At 53.3% G+C, this 25,424-nt stretch overlaps 2 protein-coding genes across 7 annotated transcripts in view; one reads left to right on the plus strand and one right to left on the minus strand.

Annotated features, from left to right (window-relative positions):
• Nucleotides 1-8,328, minus strand: part of Tmem40 (transmembrane protein 40) — a 42,847-nt gene extending 34,519 nt beyond the window's left edge. For all 6 annotated transcript variants that reach the window (XM_063237755.1, XM_063237753.1, XM_063237750.1 and 3 more), the window contains exon 1: nucleotides 8,115-8,328. In XM_063237755.1, the coding sequence (XP_063093825.1) occupies nucleotides 8,115-8,169 (55 nt within the window). In that variant the 5' untranslated portion in view covers nucleotides 8,170-8,328. The remainder of the gene's footprint in view (nucleotides 1-8,114) is intronic.
• Nucleotides 1,925-25,108, plus strand: Cand2 (cullin associated and neddylation dissociated 2 (putative)). The gene is made up of 15 exons (XM_003463188.5): nucleotides 1,925-2,121; nucleotides 5,144-5,287; nucleotides 6,778-6,932; nucleotides 7,702-7,825; nucleotides 8,326-8,591; nucleotides 9,988-10,093; nucleotides 10,185-10,327; nucleotides 12,554-12,846; nucleotides 14,011-14,152; nucleotides 14,318-15,820; nucleotides 18,690-18,785; nucleotides 19,896-20,065; nucleotides 20,708-20,872; nucleotides 21,525-21,632; nucleotides 24,408-25,108. Exons 1-15 carry the CDS (start codon nucleotides 2,054-2,056, stop codon nucleotides 24,633-24,635), a joined length of 3,711 nt encoding a protein of 1,236 aa, XP_003463236.3. The 5' UTR covers nucleotides 1,925-2,053; the 3' UTR covers nucleotides 24,636-25,108.
• The last annotated feature ends 316 nt before the right edge of the window (nucleotides 25,109-25,424 follow it).

Below are 25,424 nucleotides of genomic sequence, written 5' to 3' on the forward strand. Positions count from 1 at the left end.
ACACTGATGGGCTAGAAAAATAGAAACATTTATGCCTAGTAGGGAAGCAAAATTACACAGTCACTCTGGGAGAAAATGTTTGGCAGTTTCTTACAAAGCTATACAAAGCTTATCAGCCCTTCTGGCTAGCAACCACATATATGGGTATCTTCATAACCAACCTGAAACATATGTCCCCACAACACAATTATTATGAATGTTGACAGCAAGTAAAGAAGTTTGATAAGCCAGATGTGGTGGTGCACACATGTAATCCCAGCATTCAGAGGCTGAGGCAGGAGGATCACTGTGAGTTTGAGAGCAGCCTGAGCTATGAAATGAGCTCAAGTCCAGCCTGAATTGCATACTAAGACTTTGTCTCAAGAAGAGAAGAAGGAGGAGGAAGAAAAGGAAGAGGAGGAACAAGAGGAGGAGGAGGAAGAGAAGAAAAAGGAGAAACAGAAGGAGAAGAAGGGAGAGAAAAAAAACAGCAACAGCTTGATAAGTGTTAGGGATACAGCTCAGTGGCATAGCACCTGCCTGGCAAGCACAAGGCTGTGAGTTTAATTTCTGGTACCAAAAAAAAGCTTGGTAGAACACATGTATGGTAAAACCCTGTGCCCAAAGTTTAGAAAATGCACATTGTATTCACCAATGCAAGATATTTACAAAAATGGACCACCCCTTATTAGGCCCCAGCCAAGTCTTGGTAAATATTGCAGCACTAGGGTTCTACAGATGCACACTGCCACACCCCTGGGTTTGCCACTAGGAGGCCAGCATCACAGCTCAACTCACCCTAGTGCTGGAAAACAATCCCACTCTGACTTTCACTGACATAGACTGAGTAGCCACATAACTCCACCGCACCAGGCAGTACACTGGTGTTTGCTATGGCCCTGCCTAGAACACTCACAGTCCTAGAAAGGCTGCTACCCACTAAGAGAAAGCCCACCATGCTGACCAGTCCCCTGTGGTGGTAACCAGAGGGTCTGGGGCTTGAGACAGGAGGGAGCCTGAGAAAGGCACCATGTCCCCTCTTCCTGCTCCCTTTGGCACCACGCTAGGGGAAAGAGGAAGAGGGGCTCTGTAATAGCAGATGCAGGTGTCACTGAAATCTCCATGGTTGGACTGGGGGTGTAGCTTCATGGTAGGAGGCTGTTTAGCCTACACACTACCTAGCAGCCAAAAAGCACTTTTTAAACATTTAAAGTAAATGTTTCTTTTATCCTTTATGGGTGAGAAGAACAGCTCAGAGAGATTGTGACATTGTCCCAAGGCAACATAGCCTAGAGGTGGTTTGAACTCAGGTCTGTCTTTTTGCAAAGCACATGCCACTCTTTCCACCAGCGCATGGCTGTCCATGTTCTACAGAGCCTCTTCCTCCAGACTGGACCTAGCTGGGGCAAAACTGAGTACTTCGTGCAAGGACTGTCACCCAGGGCATGAAGGAGCTGAGGTCACCCTGACTCCAGCCCAGCTTGCTTCTGCTTCCCCAGGCCTCTGCTACGGTACTGTAAAACACCAAAAGTGAGCCTGAGGTCCTGAGGGTGGGGCCCAGCGGCTGGGGTCTGTGTAACTGAAGGCACCCTCCCACCCTGTCTGGCTCTTTGTCAGGCCAGTATGGGGATGGACAAGTCGGAGAGACTCCTGTTTCTTGAAGACCTAGAGGAGAAAGCTGGCTCCCAGAGAAGTAAAATAATCTGTCCGAGGCTACACTACACAAGAGGCAAAGCTGAGGTTCGAGCCTGAGGCTCCAATACCCTGTCAATGCTGGCAAGAAGTGTTCAGGGGCCCACTGTTGGCGTATCCTTGGGCACCCCCGGGATCGGGCAGTGCGCGGTGATGGAGGGTGAGCTCCCCGTCTATGCAGGTGTGCAAGCCCAAGCGGCGCTGTCAGGTTGCGCAGCCACGCGGGCCCAGCACGCAGCCGCGCTTCGCCAGGCCAGCCGCCAGCCCCGTGGTCCGTTCCCGGCTCCGGGCTCCCGGCCTCCCGGGCGGGGCGCTGCTATTTCTGTCCCTGCGGCGGGAAGCAGGGGCGCCGGCGCCATTTCGCTCCCGGCCGCGCAGCACCATGAGCACCGCGGCCTTCCACGTGGCGGGGCTGCTGGAAAAGATGACATCCAGCGACAAGGACTTCAGGTGCGCGCTGGCCTCGCCTGACCCCGACCCAGACCCCGATCCTGACCCCGACCCTCGTCCTAACCCTGATCAACTGGGATGCCTGCCTGGCCCCACCCCTGCCCCCCCCCCCCCCCGCCCCAGCTCCTCTGCCAAGTCCTGACCCTCGCCCTGCCCCTAACCCTCACCTTGATCCTGACCCTAAGCCTAGTCCTGATCAGGAGTGGCCAAGCTGTGGCAGCCCTCTCCCCACTCCTGCCTTCCTCTGTCCCCTGCCCAGTATCCCAGAACCTCAAGGGCAGAGCACAAGAGAATGCAGGAAATCTCTGGTCCTCTCAGGGGAAATTAAAGCCTAGGTAGAAGGGACAGGCCAAGGCCACGGGCCAGTGCCGGACCTCAGAACTGGCAGAGACCTTAGAAACCCCTTAGCCACAGCCCCTTAGCTGCCACTGTTTCCATTTTACAGAAAGGGCCACTGAATTCAGAGGCAGGAACTGGACAGGGGAGAGACTTGGTTTGGGTCCAGGCAGGCTGATGCAGAAACCCTGTCCCAGACTGGCAGGTTGGGGACCCAGAAAAGCCAGTCCTGATCACCCTACAAGATCCTGGCTTCAGATGGCCTCCACCACGCCCAGCTCTGAGACCATGCAGATGTCACCCCACCCTCAAGTCCTGGCGACTGCCTGAGGGCTGGGGGAGGACAAGAGAGGGCCCCTGTGCAGCACTGGGGGAAGGGCAGTACCAGGTGAGGCGAACTCCAGAGCATCCCAGAGATACGGTGGGCCACACCCCTTACCCCTTGGGCACCACTGGGATGGGACTCCCCTACACAAACCCTGTTTCTGCCCTGTCACCTTTTCCCAGTAGCTACTACTCTCCTGAACCATTGGGACTTCAGGGGACACAGAAATACTCAGGGCACATTGGTGGAGCCCAGGCACCTTGTCACTCCCCAGGCAATGGATTCCATTCCCCTCTGCCTGGTGTCCAAGAAGCTCTGTCCCTGACAGTGGCCGGAGAACACTTAACACCACCAAGAGCTACAGGAATGGTGGCTATTTTTAGTGTCCTGGCACCAGCTGTCCCAGTGCCCATGTGGCTCTGGGCTGAGTGGCTCTAGGATTTCTCTGGAACAAAACTGATTCAGTGGGCTGAGGATCTTGAAGGGGACAGAGACACAAGGGGATCCCGGGTAGGTGGAGGAAACATAGATCCTGTCTTGCTGGCTCGGGTATGGCAAATCCATAAATTCAGAATCTTGCCGGTATTCCCAGTCCATTTCTGAAAGCACAGTCCTCTGGGTGGGGACTATTTGGGGGCTGGTGCTCCACCAGTTTACTGTGTGACCTTGGGCAGGTAGTGCAACCTCTCTGAGCATAAGTGTCTTCATCTACTCCACTAACATCTCCAAGGGTACTCTATAAGGTAGGGGCAAAGAAAATTCACATTTAATCACTGCAAAAACACCAAGCAGAGGAGACAGATGCCCCCTATTGGTAAGTGACATAGCTAAAATATTTACATAAAGCCTAATTTAACATGCCAAAGCTCTTATCCACCAACTTCTACAAAACGCTAAAGTGAATTCTGAGCTGCTCTCTAAAGGACTTCAGAGATAGAGATGCTGAGGCACATTTAGAAGGATTGATTTCTGAGTTCAAATTTCCCTACAGCTGTTGAGCTCCAAGGGCTGCCAAGGGCTACTTCTCTCTGTTACTCTCCCAGCTCACCCTAACCCTAACCCTCTTATTGTCTATCCCTCTCCCAGTTAACCATAATCCTAATGGTAAACCTAACTAGCCCTAGTACTCACACTCACCCTGTCCCTCTGTGGACCTGTTCCTTGCTGAGCCCAGGTCCCAGTGCTGAACCGACAACCAGCACAGTGAGCTCAGAGTCCAGAGAGAAGGGCTCGCCTCACTACACTGGCATTGCAGCACAGCAGGGATTTTCAGGAGGATCCTCTCTGGGAGGCATGTGTGTGCAGTGGGGAGTAGGACAGAGCAGTCAGTCATTCCTCACGGGGTCACCGGAACCTGGCACTCTGGACAAATAGGAACTCCATGGGTAGAGAAAAAATCACGGCAGAAAGCTCACTGAGCCTTTTGGGTACTTCTTCAGGTTACTAGGTTGAGCTAGGTATGTGGGCAGAAACACAACCTGGGAAACAGTCTGCCTTCCCCAAATGTCCCAGAGTAGACCTAGGGACATACGTGGCTACCTTAGGCCATGGCTCACATCTCCTTGCTGCCTTCTGGTGTCCTTCTCCTCTCAGTGACTGAGGTCAGCCCAACTGTCAGGACAAACAGCTGTGATAGGCACAGGGGCCTGCAGTGTCAGGGCACTATGGGCCACCATGGCATGTGTGTCAAAATCCAGGAGGCTAGGAGTGAGCTTTCATGACACAGTGATTGCAGAGGGCAGGGCATCTCCTCACTCTGTCCCCACACAAGGTTCTGTGGGAACCAGGAAATGGCTGAGTGACAGGGCCTTGGAGGCAGTTCAGCCTCTGCTTGGGCTCTTCACTTGAGAGGTTCAGTGTCCCAGGCTCACCCCACTGCCCCAGTTCTGTGACCAGCCACAGTCTCAGATGTGTTAGGTGTCAGGCCACACACAGCCTCACCTTGGTGTCCACCCCAGTAGTGAGCCAGGAGAGATCTGCAGGGCTGGAGATCACCTATTGGCCACCTATTCTGTGTCCAGGTTCCATCATCATGGCCAGGACAGTGGTTTCCAAAGCTAAGACTTCCATCCTGAGTATCACCCAGGGAGTTGAGTGTGACAGGGACCCCAGGCTGCAACCCAGGTCTCCATAGAGCGGCACAGGGCAGCTCTCATGGCCCCTGCTACTCTGACTGCTGTGCTGTCCCTCAGCACTCACCATGGCTCCACAGGGATCCTGTGCTCACCCTACTCTCGGATGGGGACACAGGCCAAGCTGGAGGCAACCACCCAGGCATGGAGCTGGCTTGTTATGCTTGCCAGGCTGCCACCCTGTAGGTGTCCACGTGGTTGTAGCCCTGTGGATCTCCTTGGTCTCCAGGTTCATGGCTACCAGTGACCTGATGGCAGAGCTGCAGAAAGACTCTATTCAGCTGGATGAGGACAGCGAGCGCAAGGTCGTGAAGATGCTACTTCGGCTCCTGGACGACAAGAACGGTGAGGTGCAGAATCTTGCTGTGCGGTGGTGAGTATCATTGCAGGCAGGCAGGTGGATGGGGTAGGGGGCTGCCAGGGGTGGGGCACTACCCTCAGGGACAGGCTGAGGCAGGACCTGCTGGCAGCTCCAGAGTGCCAGGGGGCTGGACAGTGGCTCCAGTTGGCTTCCTCCACAAGTGGACCCTGAGCCAGGACTCAGGTCCGAGTTCATTTGGGAGGTGGTGATCCCAGGAAATAGAGGAGGGAGAGGAAGAAGAGAGCCAGGCTAGACCTTGTGGAAGACTTTTTTCCCCCTAATTCAGGCTGGCCTTGTACTCACTATGTAACTCAGGTTGGCCTCAAACTCACGGCAACCCTCTTGCCTCAGCCTTTCGAGTGCTAGGAAGACAGGTATGTGCCACCACGCCCAGCTGGAGGAGTTGAGTTTTTAAATCCTCTGGGGACCTCTGGGACAGGACAGGAAGCTAGGGTGTGACTTCTCTTCCTATGTTGGGTTGTGGCTGTTAGGATGAAGGGTTGTTTTCTGTCTCCTCCAGTCAGAGAAAGCCACCAAGCCGGCTGCAGCACTGGCTGCTAGAAAGTGGTAAGGGCTGGGGACTGGGATTGAGGGGCGCACAAGAGTGAGGAGCTGGCATCTGTAGTTTGCTCCTGAGTGCACAACAGCCTTTGAGAACCACTCGGTAAGAGCAGAGGTCTCAACTGTGATTGCACACTAAAACCACCTGTGGAGTTAAAACGTCCCACTGGGCTGGGTTTGGTGGCACACACCTGTGATTGCAGTACTCGGAGAGGCTGAGCCAGGAGGATAGCAGATTGCCACTTAGTGAGACTGGGAGTGTAGCTCAGCAAGAAGGCCCTTGGTTCCATTCCTAGTGCTAAAAATAAAAAGTCCCTGGGGCTGGGGATTTAGCTCAGTGGCATAAGCACCTGCCTTGCAAGCAGGCAGTCGTGAGTTCGATCCCCGGTACTGGAAAAAAGAAAAAAAAAAACATGCAAAAAAAAAAAAAGACAAAGTTAAACTGACATAATAATTCCTTGGGGCTGGGGATTTAGCTCAGCAGCATAAGTGCCTGCTTTGCAAGTGCATGATCGTGAGCTCAATCCCTGGTACCGATAAAAAAAAAAAGTCCCATCAGTACACCCAAAACCAGGTATTTCAGACTGCCTGAGGGTGACGCCCAGTGACAGCAGTGTGCAGCAGCCTGGGAGCCAGGGAGTCTGGCGGGGCTTTATGCTGAAGCCGATGCCCCAGGACCAGGCTCCAAGATGTCAGCATGGGCGCTTTGATAAGCAGCACCAGCATCTATATGGGCTAGCCAGAACCACACATCCTCTATTACTTAGAGGCATGACGACTGTGGGGGCAGGGCACATGGGGCCATGAGGTGCCATGCTGGTGGAGGATGAGGTGTGGGCAGAGCACAGAGTCCCCTTTGAGAGGGGCCCTTTCTTCCAACCATGTGACCCTGGAGCACAGGGTCCAGGAGCAGCTGACTCAGGTGCCTCCCTCCTGCCCAGCCTGGGTCCGCTGGTGGGCAAAGTGAAGGAGTGCCAGGTGGAGACCATCGTGGATGCCCTCTGTGCCAACATGCGGTCCGACAAGGAGCAGCTTCGGGACATTGCTGGCATCGGCCTCAAGACTGTGCTCTCAGAGCTGCCCCCCGCAGCCACAGGTACCCAGCACCCAGCAGTGGGCACACTGCTTTTTGCCCCAGCTCATGATTAAAAATCTGAGGCTCAGGGCAATGACAGTACTGACCCAAGGCTCCTCAGCTAGAAGGTGTAACCAACCCAGGTGAATTTAAATCCATGGCTTTGTGTCTGCTAGGAATGCTTTTAGCTGCACAGAATGGCAGTGTGAGGAAAAAACATGAGATGGGCAGGGTGGTGGTACCAGTACTCAGAAAGCTAAGGCAGGAGAATCACTGTGAGGTCGAGGCCACCCTGGGTTACAATAGCATGACTCTGTCACAGAAAGAAAAAAAAAAAAAAAGCAAGGTGATCTCTGGAGGGATCAACCACTCCATTTGTTATACAGATTCACTTAGCAGCTCAATACTGACAGCCTGAGTTCCAAGCCCACCTTTCCTCTCCTTTATAAGAAAAGGGGAGCCAGCCCTCAGAAAACTCCCATGCTCTCAGCCTTTCAGGAGGCTGGTGAAGCATGTAGCTTTCCTGTGGCCCAGTAGAAGTGGCTATGGAGGAAAGGCTAGAGCTGGACCAAGGCCACGTCTCTGCCATCCCATGCCAGCTCTCCTGGCACTCTCCTTTGTCTGGTCAGACTCTGGGTCACACCTGGGGCCACTGGAGTCCCTCTGCTTGGATCTGCAAGATTCCTGGAAGTGCTGGATTTGGCAAAACAGCTGAAGGGGAGGCTGGAGAGGTAGAGGCTGCTTCTCTCCCAGCCTGGGTCCTCATCAGTCCACCTTGTGCCGGGCGCAGGCTCTGGGCTAGCCACCAATGTGTGCCGGAAGGTCACGGGTCAGCTCACCAGTGCCATCGCCCAGCAGGAGGATGTGGCCATGCAGCTAGAGGCCTTGGACATCCTGTCAGACATGCTGAGCAGGTAAGGGTGTGGGGATTTGGGTGCACCCAACCAGCACCTCCCAGGGGCACCTTGTTCCTCAGCCGTCCTGCTCACTCCATGGCCACCACCTCTAAACACCCTCTAGGAGGTGATGTGACCAGCCAACCCAAGGTCTCATCACCAGCAAAACCTCCTCCCTGAGCATCTGCTTTAGTAGTTCATGGATCCAGAGTTGGCAGAGGCAGGGACTCAGGCAGGTTGATTCTGGCTCTGCTGCCAGGGAAGGGGGGGGGGTGTAGTGGGTAATGCTATAGCAGAAGCTGGTTACCTGAGACACCGGTTTGACCTTGACCTCCTGAGCACGGATCCTGGAGCCTCGGCATAGTCCTGCCACTAGTAGGTGGAGAGAAAAACAAGGGAGCCCAGGAGAGAGAGGACTCTGCCCAAGACTGTGGGAGGGCACGTAGCTGTCAGGTCCCTGGAGCCCTGGCTTACAGCATGGCTAGGCCGGCACTCACGGCTACCCCGGCCTCTTGCAGGCTAGGCGCCCCGCTGGGCTCCTTCCACGCCGGCCTGCTGCACTGCCTGCTGCCCCAGCTGAGCAGCCCGCGCCTGGCAGTGAGCAAGCGGGCTGTCATCGCGCTCGGACATCTAGCGGCCACCTGCAACGCCGACCTCTTCACGGAGCTTGCAGACCATCTGCTGGAGCGACTGCCGGGCCCGAGCACGCCCACCAGCCCTGCTGCACTCCGCACACTGGTGCAGTGCGTGGGCAGCGTAGGCCGCCAGGCGGGACACCGGCTCGGTGAGGGGCGGACCGGATGGGATCGCCAGGGAGGGAGGGGCCAAGGCCCCGGGGGCGTGGGCCCTGGCTTTCAGGAGGGCCAGAGGGGCAAGGGGCTGCAGGCTTTGGGAGGCGAGGCCATCGATTTAGGGTGGGGCAGGCTGAGCTATGGAAAGGGCGGGGACCACTGCAGCGAAGGATGGAAGCGCAGGGTCTGGATCAGTGTTTGGGCGAATCTAAGAAGAGAGCAGAGAGATTGAGGTTCGGGGCGGGGCCTGGGGAGGGGCGGGGCCGGAGGCGGGCGGGGCCTTGCACAAGTACCACACTGACCTTGGTGCTTGCCTCTGGCGGTGCGAAGGGTGCAGATCCATTATGTCTGTGGCCTGTGAGGTTCACACATAAGTCATTACAAGTCAGGCCTTTGGATCTTTAAATAAAGTAGATTCTGCCCGCCTACTTTGACAGACACCTTAATAACCTGTGAGCCACGTTTGGGTTTTCTTAAACTCTGTTTAAGAATATCTAAAATTAGCTCCCTATTTAGTATACGTTCAGTGCACTTTGACCTTCGCGTGCTCTTGTGAAACACCTGCCACTGTCCTGTCAGAAAGTCTCCCTCACCCCCAAGCGTCTGCTCAGGGCGGGCAGCCGCTCCAGGAGGTGGTCGCAACCTCCGCGAAGAGGTTGGAGTCGCTGGTGGCCGCTAGGTGTAGGTCTTCCCTTGCAGCCCAGCCCTTCTTCCCTTGCCGGGTGTGAGTGTGAGGACTGCCCCCTGCTGGGCAGGCACACTGCTCCCAACGTCCGCCAACCTGTAAGCACCCTCTGCCAGGAAAAAGGCTGCAAACGTGAGATAGGGTTCCGGGGGACTGAGCAGGAGACGGTAGAGTCCCAGGGGCCCAAAGTAGAAACAACAGAGTGCTTGGAATCTTCAGTTGGTGTGCTCCTGTCCTGGCCCAGGATGCATCAGGGAAGGGCACAAGTAGGATCCTGCCTCCTGTTTCTCCCACCCCATCTGGGGGCTTAGGACTTGGTGCAAAAAAGGGCTGAAGCCACATGGAGAGGTCCCAAGGCAGAGGTGTTTACTTATGTCTAAGCTTCTTGTCACCTGTCTTTACTGTCTTCACAGAATTTAGACTTGGGGCTATGGCTGTCGCTCAGTGATCCAATGCTTACCCAGTTCCCCCAAAAACAGATCAGTAAATGAGTCAGAGAGGCTTGGCCCAAGCCCCAAGTCCTGTGGCACAGGGATGCAGTTGGCTGGACCTGCATCTGCTGCCAGAGCCTCTGTACTGAGACTGCTGTGTGAGACCAGCAAGGATGGGGGCCACAGGAAGGGATGAGGGCTGCAGAGGTTGAGGCCTCTGAGCTGGGGACTCTGCAGTGTCCTGCCTGGCCCTATGCTCTGCCTGGCCTGCAGGACCCCACCTGGACCGCCTGGTGCCACTGCTGGAGGAGTTCTGTGGCCTGGAGGACGATGAGCTCCGGGAGTCTTGCCTGCAGGCCTATGAGGCTTTCCTGAGGAAGTAAGTGCCCCAAGCCATGGAGGACAGAAGTAGGGAGCAGCAGTACCCCTGCCCTACCTGACCCAGCAGAGCCTCCTGTGCCCTCCTACAGGTGCCCCAAGGAGATGGGGCCCCATGTCCCTAGCGTGACCAGACTTTGCCTCCAGTACCTGAAGCATGACCCCAACTACAACTACAACAGTGACGAGGAAGAGGAGCAGATGGAAACAGAGGACAGTGAGTCCAGTGAGCAAGGTGGGTGAGGACTGTCATGGGGCTGGAGGGGGTGGTGGGCCCGGTCTTCCAGGGACTCCCCAAGCCAAAGACTGTCCCATCAGGGCCATTGAATGCCAGCCTGCCTGGCTGCTCAGACTATAGCACATACTAGAGCCACAGCCTCGGGGTCCAGAGCTTCGCCATCCACATCAGCATCCACATGTTCAGCAGCCTGCAGAGTGAAAGTGCTCAAGACTTTGTTTATCTGTACTGAATATGTACAGGCTTTTTTCCTGTCATTATTCCCTAAATAATATAATGAAATTACTGTATCTGTGGCATTACAATGTATCAGGCATTATATGAGGGGTATAGTTGAAACACAGTGAATGTTGAAATTTTTTGTTATAGTAAAAGTCACACTACAATGAATCTCCCTCAAAATCCTCCCCCTCACTTTGAACACAATGATTTCATCCTCTGAAGCGGTTCTGAAAGTCCTCTTCTATGTCTTTAATTGTGCTGTTGTGGTTGCCTCCATGTCCCAAATTGATTTAAAACATTGACCCTTCATGGTCATTTTGTCTTTGGGAAAGAACCAGAATTTGTACGATGCCAGACTTGCTGGATAAGGTGGATGAGGACACAGGGTCATATTTTATGAGCCTGCCTTTCTGTTGCATGGCACTTGGCAGCAGCATTCACCATATATTTGATCCCATCTAGTAAAGAGGACTTCCAGGACTGCTTTAGAAAGTGACAAGGAGAGTGAGATAGGTGTATTTCAAGTGTGTGGGGGGTATCTTGAGGGGAATTAATGACAGTGTGCCTTTTACTGTAATATAACTTTTTTAAAAAAAACAAATACCATATTTTTTGATCACACCTCATAACTCAGTTTAGTTAACCTTAAAGTATTCAGGAAGATGTGCATGGGTTATTTGCAAACATTAAGCCATTTTACTGAAGGGACTTGAGTGCCTGAGATTTTGTTATTGAGGGGCATCCAGGAACCAGTCCCTGGGGTTGCCTTTGTGCCAAGGGTGACTGTTATGGCTCTCACTTGGTGTGCTGGGCTCTTATTCCTTGCCCCACACAATGACAAGGCACCTGCTGTGATTATCCCTGTGTTCCAGACCAGGAATGCATGCTAAGAAGAGATTTGCCTGTGATGGCAGGACTGAGCTGTGAGTTCTGAGACTTGAAGCTGACTGTGGCTACCATCTCTGCAATCATATATTCATGGCTTCCAAGAGATGGCATTTTTTTTTTATCAGTACCAGGGATCGAACTCACGACTACGCACTTGCAAGGCAGGTGCTTATGCCGCTGAGCTAAATCCTCAGCCCCTTTTTAAATTTTTTTATCATAAGAGATGGCATTTTTAACCCAGGAGAGAGATGTGCTGTGGGGGACAAATGGGCATGACAGGGGAGGCAGCTTCTTTTCTCCAGTGCTGTGATACTGTCACTCATACCGGTGTCAAGGCAGAGATGCCCCAGGCCGGGAAAACAGCATACAGGTAGGAACAGAAATTTAGGGTCTCATAGTGGGAGAGGAGAGTGGATGGGCAGCTGGAGCCAGGGATGTCAAGCCAGAGAATATGGATGCTTTCTTGACCATCATGGGGAGCTATGGACATTTCTTCTAGAGTGGTATAGGGTGGAGAGAATGGCCCACTGCAGCTCATCCAGACTTGGGTGCCTGAGTCTTCATCATCCTCAAAACGGCCAAGGGTGCTCTCAGTGTTATGTGTGTCCCAGGTGGTCTTGGTGGGCTTCCTTGGCCTGCATCTCAGCCCTGCAGTCTTACATGTATGCCCTGAGCAGATGTCTTGCCCTCTCTAAGCCCCATCTTGCCATCTGTGAAGTAAGTCCAGTGGCACTTTGCTTTCTGAGGTGCTCTTGTCTCTCAGGGGAGCTTTATAGTAGACAGTCACACAGAGCCAGGCATGATGGCACATGTCATCCCAGCGCTTGGGGGGCTGAAGAAGGAAGGCTGACTTGAATTCAGTGCCAGCCTAAGCTATATAATAAATCCAAGGCCAATCAAGACTATGCAGTGAGATCCTGCCTTTCAAAAAAAAACCAACAAAACAAGACCTGGCTTTTCCTTGTTAGTCCTGCTTGGAAGCAGTGTGCTGTGAGATTGGGTGCCTGGTCCATCCTGGCACGCAGTCGGGGTCTCTGCCAAGGGAGTGTTAGTACAGATGGCAAGCTGTCCCTCATCCCCCAAGCTACAGACTTCATGTCTGCTTCCCACCAGAGACAGAGGATGAGTACAGTGATGATGATGACATGAGCTGGAAGGTACGACGAGCGGCAGCCAAGTGCTTGGCAGCCTTGCTGGGCTCACGGCCCGACCTGCTGCCCGACCTGCACCACAGCCTGGCACCTGCACTCGTGCAAAGATTCCGTGAGCGAGAGGACAATGTCAAAGCTGATGTGTTCGCTGCCTACATTGTGCTGCTGCGGCAGATTCGGCCGCCTCAGGGCTGGTTGCAGGCAGTGGAGGAGCCCACTCCCACAGGCAGCAGCCTCCAGTTGCTTCGAGGACAGGTGAGCTGGTTGTCATCACCTCTGTTGTCCCTTGGACTGGTCCCCTTCCTGTTCTCCCCTCACCTGCTGACTTGTGTCACCTTAGCACAGGCCACAGTTTTGGGAATAGGTGGCCTAAGCATGGGATGGGCTTGCTTCACTTGATAGCAAGTGGAAGTCCCCAAAGGGGACAGTAGCAGTCAGGGCACAGATGAGAAAGCTCACATCCATGAGGATGGTCATTCTGGGGCAAAGTGGGGACAAGAGGAGGAACTCGCAGCTGTCCTCCAGGGACAGGAGACAACACTTGGGCCTGGTGGCAGTGGCAGGATGGAGGAAGCGGGTTTCACTTGGAATCATAGGCCTTGCTGGTGGGCCCCAGGATAGACAGGGTGATGTGATTTCCTGCTTGTGGTGGGACGAGAAGTGGGGTTCCCTGGGATAAAACACACTGAAACCGCACAGTTATGTTTGATGTCCTCACAAGAGACTGTAACAAAATAACAAAGTTTGGATGCTTCTTGGAGGAAATGGCTCAGTTCAGCTCAAGATTTGGAGATAGACTCCAAGCAGCCTGCTGTGGCTCTAGCAAGGACTCCTTGGTCACATCACACCATGGTGATGGCAATGAGGCCAGGATGTGTACAGAGAGGAGGCCTCATGGCGAGACTTTGGTCAGAGTGTGGGGTGGGCCAGGCTTGCTCAGAACTGCTCAGCACCTCCTGGCAACACCTCATGGCTCCCAAAGCTTCACTCAGGACTTCCCATATCCTGCATGGTACCAAACAGCACCCAGAAGCCATGGGGGTCATGAAGCATAGTACAAACCTGCATTGAACTGGCCAGAGGTACAGACTGGGCATCCTGGGTTTCAGATCCAAAAGGATGCTGAGGGAGAGGATCAAGCCAAGGAGGGGGTGCCCCTGCCACCTGGCACAAGGGTGACAGGGACAGCCAGACTGCCTGGGTGACCTGAGCCTGTCCCTTGGTCTCTTTAATAAGTGAGGTGCTGGAATTCCTGCCCAAGTGTCCTAATCAGGTGCCTTGATCAGGAGTGCACAGAGTGTCCTCCCTACGGATGTCTGGGAAAGCCTCACAGTGCAGGGGAGTCCCTGACTGCCTCCCAGGTATCCCACCTGCTCACAGGTTTCTCAGGGTGATCCTAACCACCCCTTCCATCCACAGGTTCCCCTGGTGATCAAGGCCCTGCAGCGGCAGCTGAAAGACCGCAGTGCCCGGGTGCGCCAGGGCTGCTTCAGCCTCCTGGCAGAGCTGGCAGGTGTTCTCCCAGGGAGCCTGGCAGAACACATGCCCGTGTTGGTATCAGGTGAGCCAGGTCTCCGGAAGCAGCCATCCAGGAAGCCTGGGCCCCATGCCAGGCTGACACAGGCCCCTTCCTGGTTTTCCTTGCACTAGTCACTGGCCAGGCAGTAAGCACTTGGAAACATCCCAGGTGGGTCCCCAGCCCTGTGATCTCATCTCCACCCCACAGGCATCATCTTCTCACTGGCTGACCGATCCAGCTCCTCCACCATCCGGATGGATGCTCTGACCTTCCTGCAGGGACTGCTGGGCACAGAGCCTGCTGAGGCCTTCCACCCCCACCTCCCCAACCTCCTACCACCCGTGATGGCCTGTGTGGCTGACCCTTTCTATAAGATTGCAGCCGAGGCTCTACTGGTGCTTCAGGAGCTGGTGCGCACCCTGTGGCCACTGGGCAAGCCTCGGGTGCTAGACCCAGCACCCTACATGGCAGAGATGACTGAAGCCACCCTGGTGCGGCTCCGAGCCACTGACCTGGACCAGGAGGTGAAGGAGCGGGCCATATCCTGTATGGGCCATCTCATAGGTCACCTGGGTGACCAGCTTGGGGACACTTTGCAGCCCACACTCTTGCTTCTCCTTGACCGCCTGAGAAACGAGATCACCCGGCTGCCCGCCGTCAAGGCGTTGACACTGGTGGCTGCATCACCATTGCAGCTTGACTTGCGCCCCATCCTTGCTGAGGTGCTGCCCATTCTGGCTTCTTTCCTGCGCAAGAACCAGCGGGCATTGAGGCTGGCCACTCTTGCTGCTCTGGATGCTCTGGCCCAGGGTCAGGGCCGTGGCCTCCCACCATCTGCTGTACGGACTGTGTTGGCTGAGGTGCCTGCACTGGTCAGTGAGAGTGACATGCACGTGGCCCAGTTGGCCGTGGACTTCCTGGCCACGGTAACCCCGGCCCAGCCAGCCTGCCTGGCGGAGGTCAGTGACACCGTGCTGGCTGAACTGTTGCGGCTGCTGCGTTCTCCACTGTTGCCAACCAGTGTTCTGGCGGCTGCTGAGGGCTTCCTGCAGGCACTGGTAGGGACCCACCCACCATGCGTAGCCTACAACAAGCTCCTCAGCCTGCTTACAGCACCTGTATATGAGCAGACTGGGGACAGTGGGCCAGCCCTGCACAAGCAGGTATTCCACTCTCTGGCCCGCTGTGTGGCCGCCCTCTCGGCTGCCTGTCCCCAGGAGGCAGCCGGCACAGCCAACCGCCTCGTCATGGATGCCAAGTCACCACACTCCAGCACAGGGGTCAAGGTGTTGGCCTTCCTGTCACTGGCTGAAATAGGGCAGGTGGCCGGGCCAGGCCCCCAGCGTGAGCTGAAGGCTGTGCTGCTGGAAGCCCTAGGCTCTCCCAGTGAAGATGTGCGGGCTGCAGCCTCCTATGCACTGGGCCGTGTGGGCGCTGGGAACCTGCCCAACTTCCTGCCCTTCCTGCTGGCGCAGATTGAGGCCGAGCCAAAGCGCCAGTACCTACTGCTGCAGGCACTTCGGGAAGCTCTGGGGGCTGCACCACCCGATGGCCTGAAGCCCTATGCTGAGGACATCTGGGCACTGCTCTTCCAGCGCTGTGAAGGCGCCGAGGAGGGCACACGGGGTGTGGTGGCTGAGTGCATTGGGAAGCTGGTGCTCGTGAATCCCCCATTCCTCTTGCCTCGCTTGCAGAAGCAGCTTACGACAGGTAGGCACCGTCAGCTGCTTCCATCTCTGGGTGTGAGGGTTACACTGTCCACACATTCAGGCAAAGGAGCCTCCGTGGTACAGAGGACAAAGTCATTCTGTGTCCCTACTGCAAACACAACCAGCTGTCTGTATCCAGGATCTGCTCTGTAGATTCCCCTGCCATGTGAGGCACAGTATGTGAGAAGCCAATGCCATGGGTGGTGAACAGAATTTCTTAATAGTCAAGGAAATGATCAAAGTTAAGTGTTCATGTGTAAACACCTGTAAAGAGCAGTGGGCGGATCCAAGAGGACTGCGTGGTCAGGAAAGAGGCTGAGGTTTTCGTATTTGATTTTAATGTGAGAAAGTCTTTGGAACTGTCATTCCAGGAGCAATATCATCAAGTCACAGGGGCTGTTGTCATTGGTATTAGGTCTGAAGAGCAACCAGGTGTGGTTTGAAGACTAAGCAATATTTTCTCTGCAAGGGTTTGGTGCTCCTCAAGTTAAAACAAAACAAAACAAAACAAAACAAAAAGCCATGGTTGTACCAAGTAGAATGAATTAACAAATGTGCATAGGCTTTTTAAGGTTAGTGATCCAGGGCATCAGAATTGCATATGTATTTGTAGTTGAAAGGAAGCTGTGACCTGCTTTTGGGAGAGGGGAGGAAACAGTATCCATAAGATATATAAGTGGTTAGATCACCTCCTGGGGGGATGCATAGTTCTTGAGTGCAGTGTGCAAGATGAAAAGTTTTTTTTTAAAGGTGGAAAGTTAATATTCTACTACAGCTTCACCACTCAGCTGAAGTTCAGCCTTTAAAGAAATCATGGTAAAATAATCATGAATCTCCATGCTGATCAACCTCAATTGAAATATTCAGAAAAAAATTGTGTCTGGCCAGGCATGTTGCACACTTATAATCCCAGCACTAAAGAGGCAATGCCGGGATTGCTGTGTGCTCTAAGCCAGCCTGCACTACACAGTGGGCTCAAGGGCAACCTGAATTACTCAAAAAAGTTGAGTCTGTACAAACTCATCAAGAGTTTATCCTGTCTTTATTCCCTAAATACAGCTGCTGAACCTCATGTATCAACACCCATCTAGAAGTGATTGACAGTGCACAGGAAGGTGTGCTACTATATTACACCATATATAGAAAGGCTCTGAGTATGGCTGGGTTAGGTAAATTCAGAGGGTCCTGGAGCTGTCCCCTGAGGGTGCCTTTGGTCTGCCATACAGCTAAACATAAATGCCATTGTCATTGTACTATGTAAGGATGGTAGCTGCTGTAAGGAGTGTTACAGTCAAGGTTTATCACTGCAGCTCTCAGGATGGAGGCCAAAGTTGGTGGAGGATCAGCACCCTGGGGTTAGCCTGTATCTTGCCAGGTGTCAGCGTGACCTAGGATTTCAAGACACACCACGGAGTTTGGAGAGGGCTAGGCTAGGGCAGCCATGTGGTGTTATCACAGAGGGCACATGGTGGATGTGTTCAGCCTTCCCTAGGGAGAAGCAGCAGGTGGGCTGGGGCTCTCAGGTCCTGAGAGCTGCTGGGAACAAAGGCTCAGTGCTGAGGTATGGCTACAGAACCCCATCAAGACTAGGACTGTGTTACTGGACACGGGCAGGCACAGTGTATGACATCTAATGGATGCTGGGTAAATCAAAGCTTCCTGCAGGCATTGTGTTGCTGTCCAGGTCTGCACAGGTTTCTGGCTTCACAAGGTGCAGTTGTCTGATACTTGTCATGCTGTGGATGATGTTATGGGTCCCATAGCACAGGAAGCCCCTAGAACTGGAGTCTGGGGATGAGGCAGACTCCTGTTTCTCCTGGGCACTGATTCCTGGTTGTCCCATGCCTACCGTGAGCAAGACACCAGCTACCTCGCCTGCCAACCACTGCTGCTAGAGGTCCAAAAGCAGGGTGGGGAGACCATCCAGCAAGCACAAGACTCCTGTGGTTCTCTCTGCAATGTTCCCCAACTAGGCCTTATCCCCACTCCCTGCTCATGTTTGGCTTGGGCTCGGTTTTATTTTCCATTCAAGGGATTCCTGTGTGCAATTCAAAGCAACTCAGACAGACATGTGAGGTACCCCGTCACTAAGGGGTTGCACATTCCTCCCATCCTTAAGCTTCCCTGTCCAGAGAAATGAAGCAAACTTATCCTCAAGTATGGCTGGCTGAGATCTAATGGACACGTTGGGCCAGGGCAGCATGAGCATGTAGCCAGCCCAGAGGAGAGGGAGAAAGGGGGAAAGGACCCTGGGTCTTCTGTGTGGCCCTAGATGTGAGCTAACCTTCTCAGTGTCTCTCATCGTCCAGTATAAAATATGAGGGAAGGACACTTTTCATTGCTTAAATAGGTATGTTGTTGCTAATTAAACAGATGATCCTATAGATTAACTGATAATGCACCTGAAAAATATAATGCAGACTCCATAATCCAAAGGAGGGTCCCAGAGGGCCCTGCCCTGATCACTGGGGTCTGTGCAAACCTATCCTATTGAACCATGTTGCTGAAAACTTCAGACACATTTAGATAAGAAGAAATGAGACTATGGATTCCTGGGATAAGAGGGGTTCTAGGAGGGGAAGAAGCACTTCCATCTCTAAGGCGCAGGTAGGGCATGTCCCAGATGCCAATCCTTAAACATAAGGCCTAACCATTAACCTTTATTCTATGCTAACCCTAACCTGTGCTAATACTAACCCCTAACAGAAACTTAAATTAACTCTACCCCTAAACCGTTAAACCTAACGCTAACTGTCACCATTACCTTAACCCTAATTAACCCCATCACTAATCTTAAACCCTAATCCTTAACCCTAACCCCTAACTCTAACCCTAACCCCGCCACTCCCTGAGCCACCTCTATGCCACAGGTCAGCCACACACCCGGAGCACTGTCATCACAGCAGTCAAGTTCCTCATCTCAGACCAGCCGCACGCCATTGACTCCCTCCTGAAGACTTTCATCGGTGGGTGCCCCCTCCCCACTTTCCTGTTTCCCCAGCCCACAAGCTTCCCCTGAATCCTCCACATAGCAGCTGCAGCACAGCACTGGCAGCAGGCCAGCCATGAAGTACCAGGCAAGCCCACTGAGCCCTCACCCATCCAATGGGCACAAGAAACTTCACCATGGACACCCCTGGGGCTTCATGGGGGCAGGGGGAGGTGCTTCATGAACAATAGGCCCTTGGAAGTAGACAGCCATTGAAGCTGGTCTCCTGAGGGTGCAGGACCCACTTTCCCCCTGGAGCCTGGAGCCTGGGGGCTGTCACTGGGCTGCCTAGAAACCTATGCTTCTGCAGCTTCACAGGTGGCTTCAGCAGGGACACCCAGCTGTAGTGTTTCTCAGCTGAGGTTCGAATCCTGGCTCTGCCATTTCCTGGCTCCACGAGTCTAGACAGTAGTCTCCCCTTTAGCTGTAAAAGTTGGATGCTGGTCCCCTTGCTGGGAGGCTATGTGAGTCTGGAGGTCAGTCTGGCAGATGTGACCACTATGTATTAGAGGTCACATCCTGTAGCCTCAGCAGCATGGCTAGTAGCAGCTTCACTGGTATCCTGTCCCTCTGCCTTCATCTTGGCCAAACTGCCCAGTGCTGGGATCCCGGGGTCCCTAGCAGGTGTTTGGAATTTGCTTTAATGTTTTGTTGTTTGTTCGTTTTGTTTTTTGAGACAGGATCTCACTGTGTAATCTAGGCTCTCCTCAAACTCATGGTGGTCCTCCTCTCTCAGCCTCCCAGAGTGCAGGAATAACAGGTGTATGACACCATGTCTGCCTAACTGCTCCTGTCCTTCCTTTGAGCCAGGCACTCTGCTTTGTGCTTCATAGACAGCACCACATCCTAAATCTTAAGTAGTTTTACCATGTAGGTGCTGTGATTCTCCCCATTTTACAGATGAGAACACCAAGGCTCCAGACAGCCCATGGTCATGTGGGGATGTGCGATCACAAGCTGGGCATCCTGGACTCTGAGGCTTTGAGTGTGACTGTACCAGGCTCAGAGCAGCCAGGGGAAGGATAGGTGCTGGTGCAGCAGGGCAAGCTTGTGCTTGGCTGTGTTCCTTAGCCTCTTTGTCCCACAGGGGAGTTCATGGAGAGCCTGCGGGACCCAGACCTGGGTGTGCGCCGTGCCACACTGGCCTTCTTCAACTCAGCTGTGCACAACAAGCCCTCACTAGTTCGGGACCTATTGGATGGCATCTTGCCGCTCCTCTACCAGGAGACCAAGGTCCGCCGGGACCTCATCCGAGAGGTGCGGACACTCAGTCCAGGTCTTGCTACCTCATCCCAGCTGCATGCCCCAGAAGGGAACCCAGAACCCCTCTGAACTTCAGTCTCTTCTTAGTACATCATGGAGGAAACAATCCTGTCTGCATCTGAATTAGTCACTTCCCTGTTTCTGGGACATGACACTCAACCTCACAATTTAAGGAGAGTTAATGTGCTGACAGGTTCAGGGACTCAGCCTATAGCTGGCTGCTCCAAGGCAGAAACATCATGGTGGCAGGGCCAGGGAGAAGGATATGCCTAGTTCACCACAGCCAGGAAGCAGAAGAGAAAACAGCACCAGAGGAGAAGGTGCAGGGACCCCAAGGAAGCTGGGTGTGGTGGGGCACACCTATATTCCCAGCACTCTGCGAGGCTGAGGCAGGAGGATCACAAGTTTGAGCCCAGCCTGGGTTCCACCACTAGGGCTTCTCCAAAAAGCTGTCAGCTGTCAAGCCCTGAGCATGAGTCTATTGTCATTGTTACTACTGCAACCCTGCAAGGGAAAAGGTGCCACAGGTCAAGCAAAGGCTGGGAGACCTATGAACACATGGGCCACCCAGGCAGACACTTGGTAACAGACATATGCCTGTCCTGGCCATGTCCCCAGCCCTGTCGTCCCTTGTAGGTGGAGATGGGGCCCTTTAAGCACACAGTGGATGACGGGCTTGATGTACGCAAGGCGGCCTTTGAGTGCATGTACTCCCTGCTCGAGAGCTGCCTGGGCCAGCTGGATGTGAGCGAGTTCCTGAGCCACGTGGAGGATGGCCTGAAGGACCACTATGACATCCGGGTAGGACCCTGAGCCGGCCCTGCCCATCCTCCCTCCCTGGGTCCCCTGGCCTGTCCTATCCCTTTGTGCTGACACAGAGCCTGGGTCACACACAGTGCTGCTCTGTGCAGCTCCCTAGGGCTCAAAGAAGCCTACTGTAACCCAAGAGTCACAGTTGTGGTAGTGACAGTGGTGGTGGCAGAGTCACTACCCTGAGGCTGGCTCTGGAGAGTGGGGCCATTTTCTCACCTGTAGAGTGAGGCTAGGAGAGGGAGCATTGGAAAGATTGAGTTTCCTTCATTTCTTTTACATTTTACACTTTATCTATCGATCCATATAATAGGAACCAGTGCTTTTTTACAGTGGTGGGGTTTGAATCCAGGACCTGGTGCAGGATAGGCAGCACTGTACCACTGAGCGTGTGCCCCTTCTGGTGATGGTGCTGCAACCCCAGCATTCAGGAGGCTGAGATAGGAGGATTGCTGTGAGACCCTGCCTCAGAAAACAAACTGACAAACAATCTATGTACTGAAAATGTTACCATTTAAACCTTTTGTTGACACTGGGGTGGACTCCCTGGAACACACAAAGCAGTCCACAAGAGACACATGTGAGCCCCTTTTAGCGAGCCCCTTTAAGCCACTCTTTGACACCATCTCCTTCCTTCTGGTAGATGCTGACCTTCATCTTGCTGGCTCGACTGGCAACATTGTGCCCGGCACCTGTGCTGCAGAGGGTGGACCGGCTCATTGAGCCACTGCGGGCCACCTGTGCCGCCAAGGTAAGTCCCAGGGCTGCCTTGGTGCCCAGGTTATGGTGCCTGTGGTCACCCCCACTGAGGATACCACGTGCAGTGCTGGCTGGTGAGAGGCTCCTTGTCTTCTGCCATCCACCCTGGGGACAGGGGTTTAGCAGTGATCTGCTGGCTGGGGCTGCACCTTCTCTCAGGAGAGCAGTGTTGAGCATCTCCTGGGTGTTGCCATGCAACCCCAGGAGATATGGACAACCAAGGTCCCTGCTCTGCCCACTCACATCCTGGCTGGCAATTGGCTCACGCTCTTATGACCAACTGGCTGATCCAGGACAGTGCTGTTCTAGTCTCGAGGCCTCCAGGGTCCCAAGGAGTGACCTGGTGGTGGTTTGGGGGCAGTCTGGCACACTCAAAGCACCTGGCACAGACCTGGCAAGTGAAGGAGCCAGTCTTGGTTTTGAAAGGGTAGGAATTCTCCAAAGAGGCTCAGTTGTCTGTTTTTTCTTCTTTTTTCTTTTTTTAGTTCTGGGGCGTGAACCCAGGGGTTTCCCGAGCTATACCCCCAGTCCTTTTTTTTTTTTTTTTTTTTTTTTGTCTTTCTCCTTTTTATCGGTACTGGGGATTGAACTCATGACTGCTTGCTTGCAAGGCAGGCGCTTATGCCGCTGAGCTAAATCCCCAGCCCCACCCCCAGTCCTTTTTAAAATTTTGAGACACACTTTCACTAAGCTGCCCAGATGGAACTGAAATTTTTGCCTTCCTGCCTCAGCCTCCCAGGTGCTGGGATCACAGACATGCGCCACCTGCCCAGCAGGACTGAATATTTTAGATTGGAGTGTGAAAAGGAAGGGTACCAGGGAAATGATTTTCAAGTAACACCTTTTCTTTTTAAAATGCCCTATGTGGTTAAAACAGATTAAAATAGCAACTCACTGAGACCCATCTTGTAAGTTTAAATATTTAACCAATGCCTAGGCAAAGTTGAACCATGAGCAGATTCTGCAGGGTCACTGTGGTCTTGTCGATTTCAGTGCTAATCTGTTCTGCTCTCTCAAGCTGGGCAACACTGAGGAGTCCCTGGTCCCAGGAGAGGATCTGCAGGGCCTCATACACTGGGTGGTGCACTGGGCTTGGAGGACAAGAGAAATTGCATCCTGGGCTCTACACAGAAGCCTTTAGAGGGCCACTGGATACTGCTTGCTGGCACTGTGGCAATAGCCCCCTCCTTTGTCCCTAGTTCTGAAATCTACAAAGCTTGGGAAACCAGAAGCTTCTGAGTGACTTCATTGCATAAGGCTCGAGTAAGACTATTTATGTCTTCAATTTCCTTATTATAAGTCACAAAGGCCAGGGGTGATAGGCCAGCACCCTGGAGGCTGAGCAGGAGAATCACAAGTTTGAAGGCAGGCTACATAGTGAGTTCGAGGCCAGCCTTCAAATACACGGTGAGACCCTGTCTGAAAAGGAAGAAGAAGGAAGAAGAGGGATAAGGGAAAGGAAGGGGAGGAGGAGAAGAAAAGGAGGGAGAGAAGAAAAGAAAAACAGGGCAGAGGATTTAGCTCAGTGGCATAAGCGCCTGCTTGGCAAGTGCAAGGTCATAAATTTAATCCCTGGTACAAAAAAAAAAAAAAAAAAAAGAAAAACAAGTTCACATAGTTTGGGTAAGAAGTATTAATGTCGACTTTCAGGTGCTGCGCAGGACCCCATGGGGAATGTTGCCTGTGCAGTGGTCTTTTTCTAAGACCCAACCCCCCATCCCCTCTACCTCTGCCAAACCTGGATTCCAAAGCACACATGGCCCCAGGGGCTCATGGAAGGGTTGTGGATGTTTGTGCATCACTTAGTGCTCATAGCAACTCTGCAGAGGGACCTAGCTTGCAGGCAGAGCCATCTGAACCCAGGACCTTCTGGCCTGATGCCTTGCTCTCATGCACTGCGTGGGGTGGGAAGAATGAACCAAGCTAAGGGTCTTGCACTTTACTCTACAGCATGGAAAAGTACCTGGCACTTACACAAGGGTAGACCTGTGGGAGGCGCTGGGAACCTGCGCTGGCTCTTCAGGAGTTTGCCAGCAGGTGTAGTGGCAGGGACATGCATGAGGAGCCCAAGGGCAGGGTTGGGTGTTGTGGGGTTTCAGCACAGTAGTGCAGGCTGCACCCTACTTTAAAGTCCCTGGCACTGTGAGATTGATAGAAGCCATGGTGGCAGGGTAACTCTGAGGTCACCATGAGGAAAAGCCCAAAAAGGTCAAAGGACTTCTGCCGAGGTTGGTGTGTCAGTTACTTTCCCCTGGTTGCTGAGACAAAATGCCTAACACTCAAAATTAATAAAGAAAAGGTTTATTCAGCTCACGGTTTGAGGATATTTCAGTCCATAATCAGTTGGCTCCAAGGCAGGATAGCATGGAACAGGGGCAACAGTTCAAGATGGCAGACGACAGCAAAAGCAACAAGAGCAAAAATGGGACAGAAAACCTCTTTTCCTTCCTTATATTGTATACAGGCTATCTGCTCACATCATCTCCTGTGTCCTCTTCCACAAACTCAGGATGTTTACAAAGTGAGGACTCTGGTCCCCTGCTGAATCACTTACTTAAGCTTCTAAACTTCTCAATTCTTGGGCCTGTAATATAGTTCAGCTGCAGTGTCTACAACTGTAAGGTCCTGAGTTTGATTCTCCATACCAAAAAAAAAATCCCATTACAGCTGGGGAGCAGTGGGATTCAGTTTGGGGCATGGAGGACCCCGGGGAGAGGAGAGGCCCATGGTTGGTGCCCCAGGCTCCCACCACTCTTTCCCACTCCAGGTCAAAGCTGGCTCTGTGAAGCAGGAGTTCGAGAAGCAGGATGAACTGAAGCGCTCAGCCATGCGGGCAGTGGCCGCCCTGCTCACGATCCCGGAGGCAGGGCGAAGTCCCATCATGGCCGACTTCGCAGCCCAGATCTGCTCCAACCCTGAGCTTTCTGCCCTCTACGAGAGCATCCAGAAAGACCCTGCTTCAGCGCCCAGCACCGAGGCCATGGAGCTCAGCTAGTCTGCCCAGTGCCTGGCCAGAGCCCCAGACTTGACCTCCATCTGGCTGTGTCCCAGGCTTAGTGACCCCCAGACTGGGCTGCATGCACCCTTTACCTCAGGACTGTCAGCATTCACTTGTTCAGTCCTCCATAGCCACTTTGGAGCCCTCTAAGGGGACAGCTCCTGCTTCAGTACAGCACTGGGAACAGGCTGCTCACAGGGTATCGGTGGTCTGGAGCCTCAGGTTCCCACCCCAGCACTAATCAGTCTAGACTTCCGGAGATGTATTTGTAACTGGGAGGAATAGATCAGAAACTCAAACGTATGTTTCTGCAGGATGGAAACAGGGCGGGGCCTGGACTTCTCCAGCTTTACAATGTAGCAATCTGTGGTTTCCAATGTGCAGTTTCTAGTTTTTAGTATTGAAGACAGACATGACAGGCCCAAGTATTTCCTGTGACATCCAAGATGAATAAAAAATATTCTGAATTATTGCTGTATTCCCTACACAATTCCTGTTCCCCAGGGCCTATTTATCCTTGAAGTGATGGATTTACTTCACAGATGTTTCTGGACAGGTGCTTATCCACACCCAACGCACTAGAAGGGCTTCAACCAGTGCCTCCCACTAGACTGAGTAGGCAAGGTGGAGTAGAAAGGCTTCCCAGTCTGGTTCCTTGCACTACTCCTGAAGCCTGTGTGAAAGCCTCTTGAGCAAGTAGAATCCTAACCTTAGATAAAACAATGCTGCTGAATACTATGGGAGGGTTATAGACAACAGCCCCATATCCTGAGTTCTAAGGTCTAA

The sequence above is a fragment of the Cavia porcellus genome, unplaced genomic scaffold, assembly GCF_034190915.1.
Source record: "Cavia porcellus strain 051 isolate PalLab524CR breed Dunkin Hartley unplaced genomic scaffold, mCavPor4.1 scaffold_27, whole genome shotgun sequence".
Lineage (NCBI taxonomy): Eukaryota > Metazoa > Chordata > Mammalia > Rodentia > Caviidae > Cavia > Cavia porcellus.